Source organism: Octopus sinensis, linkage group LG9, assembly GCF_006345805.1.
Source record: "Octopus sinensis linkage group LG9, ASM634580v1, whole genome shotgun sequence".
Classification (NCBI taxonomy): Eukaryota; Metazoa; Mollusca; class Cephalopoda; order Octopoda; family Octopodidae; genus Octopus; species Octopus sinensis.
In genome coordinates, this window is record NC_043005.1 from 88,186,591 (window position 1) to 88,205,920 (window position 19,330).

At 38.2% G+C, this 19,330-nt stretch overlaps 1 protein-coding gene and 1 long non-coding RNA gene across 3 annotated transcripts in view; one reads left to right on the forward strand and one right to left on the reverse strand.

Annotated features, from left to right (window-relative positions):
- Positions 1-2,282: 2,282 nt before the first annotated feature.
- On the reverse strand, positions 2,283-18,885 carry LOC118764899. The gene is made up of 3 exons (XR_005000735.1): positions 18,876-18,885; positions 16,533-16,535; positions 2,283-2,369 (listed from the first exon to the last, which is right to left on the reverse strand). It is a non-coding gene; the product is annotated as an uncharacterized LOC118764899 (long non-coding RNA).
- LOC115215458 (organic cation transporter protein-like) overlaps positions 4,981-19,330 on the forward strand; it is a 68,115-nt gene continuing 53,765 nt past the window's right edge. Inside the window, exons 1-3 of one of the 2 annotated variants that reach the window (XM_036506072.1) lie at positions 4,981-5,217; positions 7,939-8,092; positions 13,532-13,754. In XM_036506072.1, coding sequence (XP_036361965.1) covers positions 7,950-8,092; positions 13,532-13,754 — 366 coding nt within the window. In that variant the 5' untranslated portion in view covers positions 4,981-5,217; positions 7,939-7,949. Of the gene's footprint in view, positions 5,218-7,647; positions 8,093-13,531; positions 13,755-19,330 lie in introns of those variants that run through there. The other variant, XM_036506071.1, reaches the window with a different exon arrangement.

Sequence of the window (19,330 nt, forward strand, 5' to 3'; positions counted from 1 at the left end):
TTTTCTTGTATTTCTTTTAATGTTGTTTTTTATTCGCTAGCTAGGCTATGTTCTCTAACCACGGGTTCTGAGAGGGCGGTAGATTTTAGTTACTTCCTGTGTTGTTGATGTTCTTGTATTACTTGCTGTCTTTGCTCTCTTTGCTGGGCAGTCTTCTTCATTCTTCTCTCGCCGTTGTCAATTACTGCCTTTATTGTTGTATCTATGAGTAGTAGCAGCAGTGGTGGTAGCAACAGCAACAGTAGTATGGGTAGGAGTAGTAGTAGTAGTAGTAGTAGTAGTGGTATTTGATCCTCAGATTCCTGTGCTATCAGAATAGTAGTAGTTGTAGTTTTAGCAGACGCAGCATATCAATATTATTTTTATTATTATCATTACCACCATTACCACCACTACTATTGTTATCATTATTACTATTTCCATTTATTATTAACAGGTTTTATTAAATGTTCTTTATTTTCAAATTAGTGACTGTGTGGTAAGTAGCTTATTCCCCAACTACATGGTTCCAAGTTCAGTCCCACTGCGTAGCATCTTGGGCAAATGTCTTCTACTATAGCCTCGGTCCGACTAAATTCTTGTAAGTGGATTTGGTAGACGGAAACTGAAAGAAGCCCATCGTATATATGTGTGTGTCTGTCTGTGTTTGTCCCCCTGCCATCACTTGACAACCAATGTTGGTGTGTTTATGTCCCTGATACCTAGCGGTTCGGCAAAAGAAACCGATAGAATAAGTACTAGGCTTACAAAGAATAAGTCCCGGTGGCAATTTGTTCGACTAAAAAGGCGGTGCTCCAGCATGGCCACAGTCAACTGACTGAAACAAATAAAAGAATAAAAGAATAAAAGGATGTGTTTGTTGAAGGAAATAGTTGGGGGAAAAGTATCAGCTTAGTGAATAGATCAAATTCTACAAGTCTATAAATGGATTCGGCAGATGGTGAGGAGGTCAGCAATAGAAGATAAAAGAATCCTTGCTCCCTTTGGGTCAGCAGAGGTCCAATGTGTTTACTACTACCAGCGACCAATGTCGTTGTTGTTGTTGTTGTTTGTTTCTCTTGGGTTGGCCTACTTAATGCAAAGTAATAAGCATATATTACTTCTTCATATTCTTCCCGGTTCCATTTAGTTTTTTATAATTTTGATTTTGTGATCGTTGTGGTGGTGAACTCTGGGGGCTTAATTTGAGACAAATCCCGTTTAAGTGACCTTCCAGGTTCGTATTCGGGGAAGATATTCTGCCATTTGAAAATTTTTCGCTGTCAGGCTGACAGCCTCCTATCAGACGCGCTTCCAGAATAACCATTGGACAAGCGATTCGGATTACTGTTTGAAATTTTCTTTTCTTTTTAAGTAAAGTTAAATTATTATTAAATTTTCATTTTTTAAAAATATTTTTTATTTATTTATTTTCATCACTAATCTTCATACAAGGGCCGCACTTATCATCTGCAGCAGCAGTGGTAGTAACAGAAGTAGTGACAGCAGCAGCAGTGGTTGCAGCAGCAGTAGTGACAGCAGTAGCAGCAGCAGCAGCAGTAGTAGTAGTAGTAGTAGTAGTAGTAGTAGTAGTAGTAGTAGTAGTAGTAGTAGTATAGTAGTAGTAGTAGTAAGTGCGGCTCATGTAATGTTTTTTTAAAATGGGTCCGATCGGTCAAAAAGAGTTCAAATGTCTACTACTACCAGCAGCGAACAGTGACCTTGATCTTAAGAAAAATTAAGGAAGGGCTGACTTACTCTGTTCTGTATTATTTGTGAAGAGAAAAGTTGTGTTCGACCTGAGAGAATCTATTATTAACATTATTTTTTTTCAACGTGCATTTCTGTTATTGCAATAAAAGCTATGTTTGCATATTTCGGGTAGTCAGGGATAACATAAATGTAATATTGTAGAGATTGAAATTGACTTTTTTAGAGATATTCGTTTGTATGTCCAGTTAGAGAAAACAGTTGAGTTTTTGCAATAGAAAGGATGCTTACATTTTTGATTACTCAGGAACAAAGGAAATTTTCACTGAATGTTTTAAGATTCACCAAACATGGTCTTTTGTATGTTCACAAAAAGAAAATTGTAATGTTCTTAGAAAACAAATGATGTTTACAGAGGAAAGGATGAGTATTCACAGCAGTTGTGGATATTAAAGTTTTTAAAGCTGATCGTTTGTGTGTTTGAAAACTGTTGATATGTAAATTTGTAAATTTGTAAATTCTTAACTTATTTTGAAGGGAATTTTAAATACTCACAGGATATTCTAAGATATTCCAGTCTTTGAGAGTTATTTTTCCCCGTTGTCCCGATGGGTCATATTAGTGTTTCTATGGCTTTCAGCTACTGAATGGTCAGAGCAGCGAGAAACACATCCAGCCGCCTATTATTATTATTATTATTATTATTATTATTATTATTATTATTATTATTATTATTATTGTCATCATCATTATTATTATTATTAAGACGAAGAGCGCGATTCGATTGTAAGATATTTTATTAGTTGAACGATATTTCAACAGTACGTCTGTCTTTGTCAAGTTCGAAATAAGAAGTGATCAAATTTCAAAATTTGTAAACAAGCCTGTAGGTGTTTCTCCATTGTTAGGTACTAGCACATTTACCCACCTTTCTTCTTCCTCTCTCTCTCTCTCTCTCTCTCTCTCTCTCTCTCTCTCTGTCTGTCTGTCTTTCCTATGTATTCACCTTGTGTCTTCACCTCATGTCTCTCCTGGTTTTTCCAGAAGGCTAAGCCATATATTCCCCTCTTCAGTCAGACACTTGCTCCTGCCCTTCACTCATACTTTCATATCCCTCAAAACAATGCCCTCACTCACTTGTGGGATCTCGTCTTGCAAGTTACCCTCTGGTGCCATGAAGGGGGAGGAGGAGGGGGAGGAGGAGGAGGAGGAGGAAGAAGAAGAGGAATAAAGAGTATCGCCAGGAAAATAAATGCAGTTGGTGGCCAATAATTCCAACGAGAATCGATGGAATTCTTCATAACTTCACAATTTTGAACACAACGTGTACAGTATTCGTAGCGGAGGTGACTTATTGCTCTTTTTTCTTTTTAGATATTAAAATATTCCATTTCAACAACTAGATTCAAAAGGAATAACATCAATACCATTCCAAACGTAACAAACCAGGTGATACACACCCAGTGGTGCATGAGGCCAATGAGTTGCATAAGAAGTAGCTTATATGTATATGTATGTATGTATGTATGTATGTATGTATATATATATATATATATATTCATGTGCACAGTTGCATATGTGTATATATTTATTCGTTTGTTTATTTATGTGAGCGTACACAATGCAGACAACCTTATGATCTTCAGTTACGACTTCAAGAAACCACCCAGTCACCTGTTCACTTATTAATCTGGTGGCCACACAAAGCAAGGTTGACTACATTCTCACCAGAAAGCAGGAAAGCTGGTTGCTTAGAAATACAAAGCCCTTCCCAGGTGAAGAGTGCTAACCTCAACATATGTTAGTTAATAGTGGCTTCAGAGTTCAGAGTAGAAAGACACCTAGAAGCAAACCAGTTTGGAAAAGAAAGATTTGGAAGCTTAAGGATCCTCTGAATAGTCAGAGATTTAGAGAGGTTCTAAATGAAGCATTTGGCAAGGAGGAGAAGGAGGAGGAGGAGAAGATTGTGATATAGGAATAACATAGAGGACAACTGGAGGTTCCGACCAGACAACGCAATGGGGGCCACTGACCAAATTTGTGGCTGGTGCAAAGTCCTCTCCACACCTAAGGTGACATGGTGGTGGAACAGGGAAGTAGACAGGGCTATTGGAGAATGGAACGGGCCTGAAAGGACTAGAAGAGTGGTGGAAGCACAGAACTATTCCAGGAAGCCAGAAGGAAAGATAGGAGACAGGTATATTTAGAGAGGGCAGAAGCAAAAAGGTAGAACTTTACTAATGTTCTGCAGCATGAAGACCAGATATTTGTGGTGTTTCGGATTGCATGAGAGTATGGCAGAGAACAATAATGATGTAGGATCGAAGTGTGTTTGCATGGATAATAGTTCACTTGCATTTAGAGATTCTGCAAAGAAAGAGGCTTGGAGTTGCCACTATGAAAGGCTGATAAATGTAGAGAAAGCATGGCAGAAGGAGAATCTACCTGATGTGGACCCAAATGAGGGACTAGCTATCTAAATCGGCAGTAGCCTGGTAGATAAAGTAAGGATATGACACAGGGAAAGCCTCCAGCCCATCAGGAATTAAGCTAAGATGTATAAAATAACTGGTGGCGGGGGATATGAGCTAGTCACCCATACAGTTAACCAGGTTGTCCATGAAGGTGACGCACCCGATGGTTGGTGTAGCAACATTATAGTCAACTCTTCAAATGTAAAGGTGATACTTTAGACCGAGATAATTACAAAGGTATCAAATCGCTGGAACAGGTGATGAATGTTACAGAGAGGGTCAAAATTTAAAAAGGGAGAGTCTTGATGGAATGCAGTTTGGTTTTGTGTCAGGAAGATGCACAACTGATGCTATCTTTTAGGTGAAGCTGCTTCAGGAGAAGTACTTGTTAAAAAAAATCTCTGTACTTTGCTTTCATTGACATGGAGAAAGCCTTTGACGGGATCCCCTGCTCCCTTATCTTGTGAGCAATGCAGAAGGCTAGAGATAAATGAGTGGCTGGTGAGAGCTGTAGATACCAGGTAGAGAGATGCTGATTGTAAGATGAAGGTTGGCAACGAGTATAACAGTGACTTCAGTTTACAGGTAGGAGTGTATACAAAGGATCGATTCTCAGCGCCCTTTTGTTCATCATAGTCCTCCAGGCCATAACAGAAGAATTTCAGATGTGTTGTTCGTGAAAGCTCCTCTATGCTGATAACTTTGAACTTATTGCTGAATCACTACAAGAACTAGAGAAGAAATTTCAGGTGTGGAAGCAACGTTTGGAATCAAGGGGCCTTAGAATTGAGTTAGAAAAGACTAAAACCCTAGAAAGCCTTAATAAGAAGCAAGGTCTGATGTTTTGACTTTTGGAAATTTCAACTCAACTGCTGTTTTGTCTTATTTTTTACTTTTTTGTTTTGTTGTTTTGCTTTTTTTATGCCTTGTTGCCAGGAATGAAATGGTTGCCTTTGTAAAAGACCGAATATCACCAAAGATAGCATCGATTTGGAAGCAGGTTGGAGCTTTCTTTCTAACACCAAGCTGTCGACAGATTCTAATCTGCCAGATGGCATGCTTGCTTGTTTGCTTTTATTTCATTTTATTTCATTTTTTAAACTCTTTGAAATACTTTAAAAGCTTTCTTTGAAACAAGTGAAAATAAACCTAAATTCATAAATATCAATTTATATTTAATTTTCCACCCTAGAATCACAATTACAATTTTCACTTAAGAAGCAACAGTGGATTGTGAATCCTGTTAAGTCTTTTACAGAATCTAGTCCAGTGCTTTATACTTCCCTGTCTAGGGCCATAGCTTACCTTCTAAGGATGTTATTAAAGTTGCTGGCTGAACAGTCCTATGCAGCCTTTGCCATATAAAGAGGCCCTGTACAGCCTTTTTACCTTTTCAAGTCAGCCCTGTGCAGCCCTTATCATTTAAAAAATCTCAGTATCACCTTTTTATCTGTTAAGGTCACACCATACATCCCTTATCCTTCTCCAAAGAAAGGTCTTCCTTTTTCCCTTGCCATCTTTAGGGCTACTCTCTATAAATAAACAGTCAACAGCCACAGCATCACTGGGTTGTAGAGGACCGACACAGGTGCAGCATTCTAGTTCATCAGCCCTGGTCAAACCGTCCAGTCCATGTCAGCATGGACAACGGACGTTAAATTATGATGAAGATGCATGCATATACATACATGTGTGTGTATATACAGTTATATATGTATGTGTATGTATGTATGTATATGTATATGTATATATATATATATGTATATGTATGTATATATATATATATATATATATATATATATATATATATATATATATATACATATATATATATATATGTATATGTATATATATATATATATATATATATATATATATATATATATATATATATATATATATATATATATATATACATATATATATATATATATATATATATATATATATATATATATATATATATATATATATTTATATATATATTATATATATATACATATTCATTTTCTACAGGTAGCTGAACCTAGCTTTATTTAATTGTTTATATACTTCTGCAGTATTTCCTTTCCCCAATTCTTTCTCACTCCTTCTGCTAGAGTCTCCTTTCATTTTCAAATTTATGCTATCTGAAATTATGTTAAATCTATTCATTTACCACATGCAGAAGACATGCAGAAAGAAATGAAGGTAGTATGCTCCGATGGATGTGCAGCATCAGTGCGCATATACAATGAAGTGCAAATGTATTGGGATGGTAGTTGGTCATAAGAGGAATCAAATGTAGCAAGAGAGTAGACTACGTTGGTTTGGACATGTGATGTGTATGAATGTGGACAGCTGCATAAAAAAAAGTGTGGATCACTGAATGTGGATGGTACCTGTGGAAGAGGGACACCCAAAATAAAGTGGTGAGGACTGATCTCAGGAAGTTGGGCCTCACGAAAGAAATGACAATGGGCCAAGATATCTGGTGATATGAAGTTCTTGAGAAGACCCGCCCACATCAGCAAAAATAACTTGTAGAAGTGCTGTGTGTCCCACCAACACTTAACAAGGAAAACTCTCGCACACTCTACCACAGCAAACCAAACTACACCTCTTCCTCGCATTTCCAATTCATGAACAGTACGTGATGTTTCCCTGCAGAGTTACCTCTCTTACGTCACTGTGTAACTCATGTCTACTACGTCATCAAAATATAAAAATGTTTCCGTACTGGCGCTCGTCCAAATCTCTTTTTTAGAACGTAACATACACTATGATTACCTCGTTTGGCCCTGTTTCATTGTATCATTGCTATTGACTTGCCCCGACCTGTGTGTTCCACCCGCACGCCTTGTTTCACTGAATCATTGCTATCCGCTAGCTTCCGACCCACATGTAACAAGAAAACTTTTCATTCCCCCTACCCCAACAAACCAATCTAATGTATGCCTACTTCCACTTCCCAATCCTGTTCTCACTGCTCTATTTCTCTCACTGCTCTATCCGGTTGCACAGCTATATATATACACACTCTATATATACCCAGGTTTTCGCCACTGACCTCTCACTCACCCCTCCACACTTTCTAGTCACGCTTCTTTCGCAATATCCTGCCACTTATATTATGACGTTCGAACCTCAGGGTAGGCCAGATGACAATTGCCACCATCTATACTCTGGAATCTATACATGGAATTTAGCTTTCAGAATACCACAACTTTTACAACCTGGCCACCACCACCAATTGGCAGCAAGCTGAAGGACACAAAATACAGCAGATATGGACTTCCAGAACCGATATTCTTAGAGTTTAATTTAATGTATTTCCAATTTTAATGATTACATGGGCGTTTATACACTTCTGTTATGTCTATGTATTTAAATGCATATATATAGACACATATACATAGACACATATACAGATACATATATATAGACACATATCCATAGATACATATACATACATACTGGAACAGGTCCATTAAATAAAAAAATATTACAAATGAAATGTAAGTACATATACATTTATACACCCACACCACACACCACAAACACACAAATACAGTCTTTGTCTTTCCCTTCCCTCTCTCACTCCCATACAACACCCAATCCCAAATTCAATCCTTTCACTCACATTCCTCCCTCTTTCTCCCATACCTCCACTTACACTCCCACAGGTATTCTCATTTTCACACCTGATACATATATTATGTATGCACGAAAGGAGGAAATAGAGGCAGACACATTTAGAACTTGCTTGAAGCAGACGACACATTTGTTCTGAGAGGTTTGTTCACCATGGACTACGAAGAAGTGATTGGCACAATTGGAGGATGTGGACTTTATCAGAAACTGATGTTAGCTTTTCTATTCTCTTCAACCATTATGGATGGTTTACAAATTGGAAGCATGATATTTATTGTACCTGACTTAGATTACAGGTAAGTTTATAATAATGATTTCTTCGTATTATTATTTATTCCAGGTGGGTCGTTAAAATGGTAGCGCTTCAACCACAAATTCCTTGAAACAATTTTCTTTTGTTGTTTGGGGGTCAAAAATATTTCTCACTTTCCGCCCCTACCATGGGTTTACTATACACTTGATTTTATCAACCTTTTGATATCATCCCTGCATATTCTCTACCCATAATTCCTGGAAGGATCATGGGCGCAGAGTCCTCAGGTACATCCCCCATAGGGTCCCATCAGAAGCAACTTCCTAAATCTCCTTCCCAGACACCTAGTTATAGACTTGAAGAGGGAGGCTCAACAAAGCGATCCCTCTATAATTAGAGCCCTCTCTTTTGTCTCCCTTTTTAAAAACTCCTTCAGACATCAATCAATATGTTACTAAGGATGTAGTGTCATTGATTTAATCAAGGGTACCCTCATCCTTCACTCCAGAATCCTGTTTGGTTATATATTGCTTAAAGCTGCTTTCGTTACTTTATATATATATATATATATATATATATATGCATATGCATATCTGTGTGTCTGTGTTTGTGTGCCACAGCCACTAGACTACTTACTACTTGTGCTTGCATGTTTACATCCCTGTAGCTTAGCGGTTCAGCACCTTAAGGGGTTTAGTTGAACAAATAAATCCTAATTCTTCGTATATACTCTATCCGTGTTTTTATTGCCAAACTGCTAGGTTACACGAGTCTAAACAAACCAACACTGGTTGTCAAGCAGTGGTGATTGACAGACACAAACGCATGCACACAGACACACACACGCACAAATGATAGGCTTCATCAAAGTGTTACACAGTGGGACTAAACCTGAAGTCTGGTGATTGCCAAGTTATTTTCTTAACCACACAGCCATAATTGTTGCATTCTGTAAAATAATGAGCACCAAATGTAGTTAAAGTGAACGACAGGGTAGTTCTATTAATTAAAAAGCAAAGAGTCTCAAATGTGGTCACACCTCCAATAGCAAGTCAACAAGCAGAATGAATGGATGGATGGATGGATGGATAGCAGAAGGTATTTTGGTACATTAGTAATTTTTAAGAATGTATGCTCTCTCTTCTGGATTTGTTCTTTAGAATTTATTTTGATTGATGACAATATCATAAAGAAATACATGTAAATGTGTGTATATAAATATATATATATATATATATATATATATATATATATATATATATATATATATATGTGCAAACACACACACACACATATAATATTGCAATGGAATCTGCCCCACGCCATTCCTGCCCAAGGCGTAAAACATACGGTCACTACTAGATTGTTTTATTATAACTGAGCAAAAAAGGGTTAATTTAACAAGAGACCCTTTGAAAAATCCCCTGACGAGACACTTCTACACAAAGGTATGCACCACAGTCAGTTGCACACTACCTCCCCACCCCCACCATGAGGGATCGATGCAAGATGGGTCTAAATGATCGTTGTGACCAATGAAGTCCATCATACATTCTATCTCTATCATTTATTATTATGTATATTGAAAGATACAGATAAGGAAATAATTTTATTCTCAAACGCAGGATAATTCTAACAATATAGCATGGACAGGTACGAAGACATGATTAAGTTTATAACCTTTTGTACGGTTCCAGCTACGTCTGTACGTTAGTGTCACGTGACAGTATATTTTACGACTAAAAAGAAGGCTGACACGGTTGATTGAACCTGTTTAGTTACAATCAAAGTACTCCAAATTTAATCTGTCTGGTGTGAGAGTGGACAGTAGTCGTTTGTATATAGTCCAATGGCTAAAATGTAGGTTGTTAGCTGTTTAGTTTCCTCATAAATGGAAGAATGAGTTTTGTGTGTGAATAGTTGTGTGTGTACTCTGTTAAAGTCTGTTCATTCTTGGTTTGTACTTTTGTATGAAAGTATTCTCTTTGTTTATCAGTGCTTCAACTGTGGTATTCGCCGAACATAGGTTGAGTGGGAATTTGAGAGACTTTTTGCACATCTGTCTATGTGACCACTCCGTGGGATCTGTCTAGTACTGGGGTCCCGTATTTCTTATCGGTGAATGGTCAGTCTATTTCTTATAGTAAGCTTTGTTTGACCTATGTAATCTTCATTACATCCTTGACATTTTATCTGCGTCGTAGCAGATTTGTTACGTTTCCACCCCTTCATTGGATGGGAGAAATTTTAAATAATAATGGCAACTAGTTTTGAAAGCTTGACCTCTTTGAAGGAGGAAGATTCGTTAGCTGACGCCTTATTGGAAAAAGCATTCAATCCTGAAAAAATGTTTCGAACACGCAACCAAAAATGTCACAAAACTCAATCACGGCAGCTAGTATAACTAAAGAAGACGGTAGGAATGAACTGAATAAATATAAGGGCCTATTCCAGAATGTGAAAGTTACTCCGGCAGAAGATGTGACCCATAGAGGGGAACTGTGTTTTTTAAAACGTATATTGTAAAAAGTTTTTAAAAATCAATATGGCCTGGAAGGAGGCAATAGAAAAGTACCTGCAGCTTATATGGAAGGACATCACCAGGGGAAAAAAGTTCGCCTCTGTAGAAGTAAAATTCGCCATGGAAGAAAAGGCCAAGCAGCATTCCACCTCCCCGCTCAAGTCGTGAAGGTAAAAGAAATACCACCAGATGTGGATGTTGCTTAGCTTATGCCCGGCATTGACATTGGACTTGGGGTACCAAATAACGATCTTCCGGGTCACAAATTCCACCAACAAAATTGGCAGGGACAGGGATTAGAAATGTTAACCTAAGCAGCCCCTGCCGATTTGGACGAGATCCCCGATACTATAGTAATCGGGGATGAAACTAATTTAAGGGTAATAGTGGAGGGGCGAAAGCCCAGGTGCTATAAGTGTGGCTAAAAGGGCCACATAAGATCCGAATACCCTCCACCATCGGTGCCTATACCGACCACCAAACCAACAGCATTGTAAAAAAAACACTGAAAATACGGGAAAACCAGATGAAAAAACACCTGAAACCCAGCCACCAGCCCCAAAGGTTTCAACGAAACCAATTACAAGAATGGCAACAGAGAATGAAATACAATAACTACCCAAAGAAGACAATAAATGGACTACTGTCACCCCCCACACACAAAAAATAGGCAGAAAAAGGTAAGACAACTTTATGCTCTTGTTCAACATAGGTTGCATAAATGTACGCAGGCTGGGGACGAATGGAAAGCAAAACTTCCTCCTTGATGACCTCAGGTTGCTTAGATTATATTTAGTAGTTACTACTGAAATCAGACTGAGGGAACTGCAGACTTTTTCACCACCACTCCCCTAAATGGCTACGAGGTGTTTATTTCTCCAAGACAACCTGGAGGGGTGAGTTGCAGTTCCACTCAGGAAAAATCTGGAATTAGAGGTAAGAACTGTCCTTGTAGACCCAGAGGGCAGGTTGGTCGTCTTTCACGTGAAGCACAGCAGCGGTAAGTCCTTCAGATTGGCAGCTGTCTATGCTCCTTGTAGTGATTGAAAATAAATGTCCAACCGTACTATTTCTTGTTGACCCCAAATTAATTCAATTATATATACATATATACACACACAAATACACACACATGAACACATAGATGATATATATATACTAGGATTAACAGACTGGGATTGTAGGCCCGTCTCTTGCAATTTCGATCAATTGTATCTTGTCCTCCCTCTTGTATAGAAGTGTAGCTACAATCCAGCCTACCTCTACTTCTGGTGGGAGGGGGGATTTTTAATTTTTATCCGGGACGTCATACGTCCCAGATATAAAGGTAACAATAAAATAATTCCATTTTGCAAGGTTCGAGTCGAGTACTCTCTTGCACGCTCCGTTGACTCGAACCTTGCTTCTATTGTGGCGAATTTACCGCTTCTGGTTAGATACTTGATATCTTTCATAGTCGCACCAAGACACTTTTCAATGGTACTTTCCTCCAGGTGTTCAAATCTTTTTTCCCTACATTGTATACTTTATAGACAATAGTCTTTCCTTTAATTTAATTTTTTATTTCGTTTGGTGGTGTTATCCTAGATTCACCGTCTTTGTCGGTGATCAATCCGAAATAGGTTTGTATTTCTTCCAATGTAATTTTAATGAGTTCGCGCCCGCCGACGTCTGCAGCGAAATTCATTTTTGGACTTTCTTCTATCGAAGACATTTTAACAAAAATGCTTCCGTATAAACGGTGAAAATATTGTCAATTTCCCCAAACATGGACACAATTCAATTTTTAAACAATAACCAAAGCTCTTCTCCGAAAGGGGTAGGGTTACGGTTTACAATTATTTAATAAATACAACACAACAACGCTTCCCTTGCGAGGAACCAACAAACGTGATAACAATAGTTAAACAGTAATAATAATAACAACAAACCTTACGGTGAATCAAAAAGCAGTACTCAGTTGAAGCTATAGTCTTTTATAGATCAGAAATAAACCAACAGCAGTACTCAGTAGAAGCGGCTGTTCGAGAAAAACAGACATTACATACAGCCAAACTTCATATAGATACTTAATGCTAGCTAATTAGCAGGTAATCTAATGTAAAAGCCATGGCAAAGGGTATGTGCACAGCTCCATCTGGACTATTCCATTTCTGCACTTAAATTTTATTTTTATTTATTCCCATTCATGTGAAACAACTTATTTAAGTTCAAGTCATTGATGCAATTTTATACTAATTGCTATTTTTACTTTTAATTGTTATGTTACGATTTAATTATTATATTATACTTTAGTTTGATTTTAATTATTACTTACTACATATAATTCAGTTGTTATTATTATCTCTAATTTTTATTGTTAAAGTGAAAGTATCTGACATAAAATAGAGAAATGTTTTTGTTTCACTTTTAACACGTAATACTGAAATAATGGAGAAGATATGATATTGCTATGGGCTCGCCCAAGGCAAGAATTTGAACATTTTTTGCCCATGAAACTACATGGACCCTAAGTAAGGCATGTGTAAAATTTGAATGAAATTGGTTGTGTAGTTCTCAAGTTTTAGGGAAACACACAGACAGACAGATAGACAGACACACATTCTCAGTTTTATATATATAGAGATACACACATATTCACACACCTGCATACATATATATATGATGGGCTTCTTTCAGTTTCCATCCACCAAATTCATTCACAAAGCTTTGGTCAGCCATGTGGCCCTAGTAGAAAGCACTTGGCCAAGGTGCTGCTAAGTAGGACTGAACCTAAGTCGAAATGGTTGAGAAGTAAACTTCTTATCCAGATAAACAAACTTGTGTCTAAATTATGACATTTGAATACAAAGAAACAGAAAAAGAAAAAGAAAGTAAGAAGTGGGGAAGGGTAACGCTACAGAAGATGTAATTTTAATTTAAATGAAAGATCAAAGAAACATATTTTGTATATTTTCCTAGGTGTGCTATTCCTGGTTACGACAACGACACGTATAAAATCCAAAGTGAAATCCATGAAGAACTGATCAACGAATATATTCCAAAGAGTGAGGATGAAGGGGAGGTGGTTTATGATAAATGTTTGATATATTCCAATACCACAGAAAATGGAAATCGAACGACACAGAAGTGCAACTCTTGGGTGTATGATAAAACCAATACGCACAACTCAATCACCACTGAGGTAAGGTTCTTTTGAAAGTCACAAGTCACATACAAGCTAATCTGTTTATCATTCTATCTACCTACCAAACTGTCTTACTCTCCACCTATCAATCTATCTATCTATCTATCTATCTATCTATCTATCTATCCATACACGCACAGATGTATCTATTATATATATATATATATATATATATATATATATATATATATATATATATATATATATATACAAGTCAAAATAGAAAATGCTAAAATAATTTTATAAAGAACATTTCAGTACCGGTTTCGGTCATTTTGAGACCTTTTCAACTGTAACGATTAAATAATTAAATTTAGAAAAATTAAAAGAAAAGTTTTTTAAAGGAATATTTGTATAGTGTTCAAATATAAGTGGCATTCTGCCTTTCTCTGTCTCCCTTGTTTGCACTTGTGTGTTCAAGGTCGGGTAGAAGAAGAAGAAAGTTGATGAGGAGAGGGGGTGGGAAAATTTGGGAGTGCTTTGATTGTCGTATTTTGAATGGTCAGCGACGGCTAGCAGTTGCAGTTCAATTCAGGAGAATATTTCTATTGAAAGGTTTGTTTATGGAATTTGCGTGGGTGTTATACTAAAAAGCATTAGTGATAAAGTTAAGAGGTAGAAGGTGGTGCAGAAGAAGAAAGAAGTAGAAGATGACGATGTTGATGATGATGATGATGGTGAAGAAGAAGAAGAAGAAGAAGAAGAAGAAGAAGGAGAAGGAGAAGAAGAAGATGATGATGATGGTGATGATGATGACGACGATGATGATGATAATGATGATGATGATAATGATAATGATGAAGAAGAAGAGGAAGAAGAAGAAAAAAGAGAAGGGAGAATATGAATGAGTGGAAGTAGTGAGGTGTTGTATGACTTGAAGTTGGCACGTTATGGATTATAGCTGTGATTGGGGCTGATTTGTAATGGATTCTTTGGAATGTAATATTTGCGTGTGTATTTCTGTTATTCTAAAGCTGAGGTGTATTAATCGTTTATCGTAGACCCGTTAAGAAGTGGCCTGTATTTTGTAATAAAGAGAGTTTCTTTACTTATTCGTTGTCTCGAGGTTGTATCGTCCCTAAATTGGTAGAGGGGGAAAATCCTGAAGCCTGGTGTTTTGTTGTTGGCGCAAGTATCTATGTGTTGGCTGAAAGCTATTTTTCTGTTTTGGGGAATTTTTATCTGGGATCTGTGCAGGGCCATTCTTTTACGCAAACTATTTTTTGTTTGGCCTATGTACTGCTCTTGACACCCAGAGCAGGTTAGTGTGTATATCAGGTTCTCCGAAGCACATGTGAAGTTGCTTTTCTCTGTAAACCGTTGTCCCTGTTTGAAGGAGAACTCTGATCCCTCAATTAGATAATCGCATATCCCGCAATTGGGTCTTACACATTTTTTTACTGTCGGCTTCTGTGTTGAAGAGTGTATTCGGGCTTGTGTTAGGAGACTTTTCATAGATTTAAGCTGTCTCTTGCTTTTTATGATCGTGCATCTTTTAGTTTCCACATTAACCACCAGATAAGGGGTCGGAGGACCGTCTCAAAGGCTTTCTCCAAGTCAACAAAGGCCAAGTACAGAGGTGTATCTTTGACTAGGTATTTTCTCCTACAGCTGCCTTATCAGAAATATAGCGTCAGTGGTGCTTCTACCTGGCACAAAACCAAACTGCATCTCATCTAAGCTCTCTCCCTAATCAGTTGGACTATGACTCTCTCCGTAAGTTTCATCACCTGATCTAACAATTTGATATGTCTGTAATTATTGCTATCTAAGGCTCACCATTACCTTTGTAGCAGTTGACTATGGTGCAGTTACACCAGTCATTTGGTATGACACCTTCGTGAACCACCTGATTTATAATACGGGTGAGTAGATCATAACCCACACCACCAGATATTTTAAACATCTCAGCAGTAATTCCTGATGAGCTGGGGGCTTTCCCTATCTTCATATCCTTAATTGCTTTATCTACCAAGGAACTGTCGATTAGGGTAGCTGGTTCCTCAGTTGGGTCATCATTTGGCAGACCCTCATATTTCCATTCATTCTCCACGTTCATCAGCAGTTTTTCATAATGGCATTTCCAAGCCTCTTTCTTTGCAGAATCGATAAATGCAAATGCACCATCATCCATGCGGACACATTTCTCTCCTATGACATCACGATTTTCCCTCACACAGTCTTGCAATCCGAAACACTTCAGTTCTTCGGTCCTCGCGTCGTTGAGTATATGCAGACCTCTTTTCCGCTTCTCCCTTGGCTAGATACACCTGCCCCTAGTTTCCCTTCTAGCTATCTGATACAGCTTCCTGCCACCCCTCTTCCAGACCTGTTTGTTTGCTCTAATGGCCCTGTCTACTGCATCGTTCCACCACCATGTTACCCTAGGTCTGGAAGGGACTTTGCACCAGCCGCAGATTTGGTCTGTGGAACTCAGCAGGATGTCCCGCAGGAATTCTGCGCTGCCCTCTCTGTCACAAGTTTGTAGCCCCTCCTCCCTCTCATCAAATTTCTCAATTAGAATCTCCCTAAATCTCTGACCATATGAAGGGTTTTTAAACTTCCAAATCCTTCGTTTCCAGATTCGTCTGCTTCTTGGCAACCTTCTGGTTTGGAGTCTAAAATCACTAATGACTAGTCTATGCTGATGGGGGGGTGTACATTCTTAACCAGGGAGGGTCTTTGTATTTAAGAGCAGCCATGCATTCCGCTGCTTGGTGAGAATGTAATCAATCTGGCTAGCACAGTTACCTGATTGATAGGTTATCAGGTAACTGTCTGGCTTCCTGAAGCTGGTGCTGTAAATCCATAGGTTATTCGCTTCACAGAACTGCAGTAGGCTTGTAACCTCTTCGTTTCGAGGGCCAATTCCATGGCCCCCATGGACACCATGAATGATACTGGTCATGCCCATTGAAATCCCCAGCCACAAAGATGCGATCATTGTCACTTGTCTTTGAGGTAACCTGCAGAAGAATATAATAAAAATGGTCCTTCTGTTCATTTGGTAGGTCTGCTTGTGGGGCATAAGCTATTCTGCAGGAGTAAGCTGAGTATAATCACTCTGTTGCACACTCTGACCTTATCCACCCATTTCTCAGCAAGAAGTATGCCCACATTCCCTATCCCGTCACTGTTGCCTTCCCAGAAGATTTTATATCTAGGTGTCTTCCTTGTGGGGAATCTGGCTGAAGCCCCTCCCCACCTTAACTCTTGGATGCAGCAGCTTAAATCGACACGACCCCGTTCAAGCATCTCAACAATCTCGCTAGATCTACTTTTCAATGTGCCTACACTGACAGTGCAAACTCTGAAAACTGAGAAAGGGACATGAGAAGGAACTTGGGAATGATGGTTTTCGGCACCCAAAAAGAAGGTTTCAGTGGTAGTTTGATAACACATCAGTTGTTCTCGCTTTAACCCATCAACTTTCGAACGTGTTAAAACTGTTGCCCCTGTTGGGGTGAGTGTAATTTAAGCATTAATATTCTTGTTGCATGCAGTGGTGTGGGCGATTGTTGATGACAAGAGCAAGAGGGGAAAAGGTATGCAAATCTTCAGGTACAGAAGAGAAATTACCACAAAACAAATGTGAAATATCACGATTGGAAGATATCGTGACTCGCCAATTGTGTTACTTAATCTCGAGCAACGGCGGGTATGCCTGCTAGTACATATAAATATGTGTACGTATATTTACATATATATGTGTGCATGTTTACATATCATGTGTGTGTGAAAGAGAGAGAGAGAGGGCATATGTATAAAGCTGTCATAATCATGAAAAATATTGAAGTTGTTCATGGAAAGAAGTACAGTTAACCTCTTCAAATCTTGAATATTGAATATTCCTCAATAACCTAAAAGTTATTATTTTCGCTTTGGTTGCCACAGATGGCATTGTGAGTAACAGCTTTAACAATACAAACATTGAAATGTTATATGAAAGAAGCATTCAGAACTTGTTGCTGTGTGAATCCATACAATTTCATGGTGTCTGCGTTTTATAAAAAGGAGGCGTTGCTCGATATAATTTTGTTTGAGACTATGCACCCGTCATAAATAAGCATTTCCCCATAATCGTAAATATCCTTTATCTTTTATCTTTTACTGGTTTCAGTCATTAGACTGTGGCCATGCTGGGGCAATGCTCGAAGACTTCTACTTGGACGATCGACCTCAATAGTTACCGTTTTTCTATAAAGCCTGGTATTTAATCTATTGCTCACTCGTGCTGTAAACACACCAACATCGGTTGACAAGCAGTGGTAGGAATGAACACATACACATACACACACACACACACACACACACACATATATATATATATATATATATATATATATATATATATATATATATATATATATATATATATATATATATATATATATATATATATATATATATATATATATATAGTAGTAATATATATATATATATATATATATACTAGCTTAAGGTGACCCGCTCTACGCGCGGGTAAGAGTGTGGTTGTTACTTTCTGTTGCTTCTTTTCAGCACGTAAAAAGCACCATCTGAATGTGGCCGATTGCAGCGCCGCCTTGACTGGCTTCTGTTCCGATGGCACCTAAAAAGCACCAACCGATCGTGGCCGCTGCCAGCCCCCTGGCACCTGTGCCGGCGGCACGAAAAAGGCACCTACTACTCTCATAGAGTGGTTGGCGTTAGGAAGGGCATCCACCTTCCCAGACCCCGGTCAAACTGTCCAACCCGTGCTAGCATGGAAAACGGACGATAAACGATGATGATGATGATGATGATTCTCCCTCTTTGTTTGTCTCTCCTTTCTCTCTCACTTTCCCACTCTCTTACTTTTCTTTTCTCTCGGACTCTCCCTCGCTTTCTCTTACTCTCTATCTTTATCTATATCTCCCCCATTTATAAACAACAAAAGATCTTGAGTAAGTTGAGAAATAAAATATTTTGAAAGATTAATCATAAATATCAGGCAGTGACAACGGAAAGGTCTGCTTCAAGGCAGACAGCAAAACACTAACATTTAAAAGGGACAGACGAACTTGCGAGCTGAATAAAAATAATAAAATATTGGAAACCAAAGTTTGAAGGGATAGAATCTGAGGTTAGTAGAGTCACCATGGCTGGCATTTCTTAACGACGGACAGCAACGTATTGACAGTGTAACGGCTGGCGTAAAATTTTGAAGTTGATGTAAAAGAAAATTCCTGAACACCAAGTTTTGAAGTGATTCTTTCTCACGACAGTAGACTCACCATGGCAAGCATTCAAAACTTCATCATGGACGGCAACACATGACGATTAAAAGGCTGGTGCAAATTTTTTAGCTTGATGTAACAGAGAATTGCTAAACACCCGCTCCTTTAAATTTTAATCCCCTTCCAGCCCCATTTAGACCCCTTTTCACATTTTGGTTAATATAACCCAATTTCATTCGGGTCTACTGGGGTCACATTTTATAAGATGAGGAATTTTGTCCTAGAGGTCACGCCTTTCATTTGAGGAAAAAAATAGTTGTCATGTAAACTTGCCAGCACTTTTAACATAGGTCTGCATATTTTCAGCTCAACCGA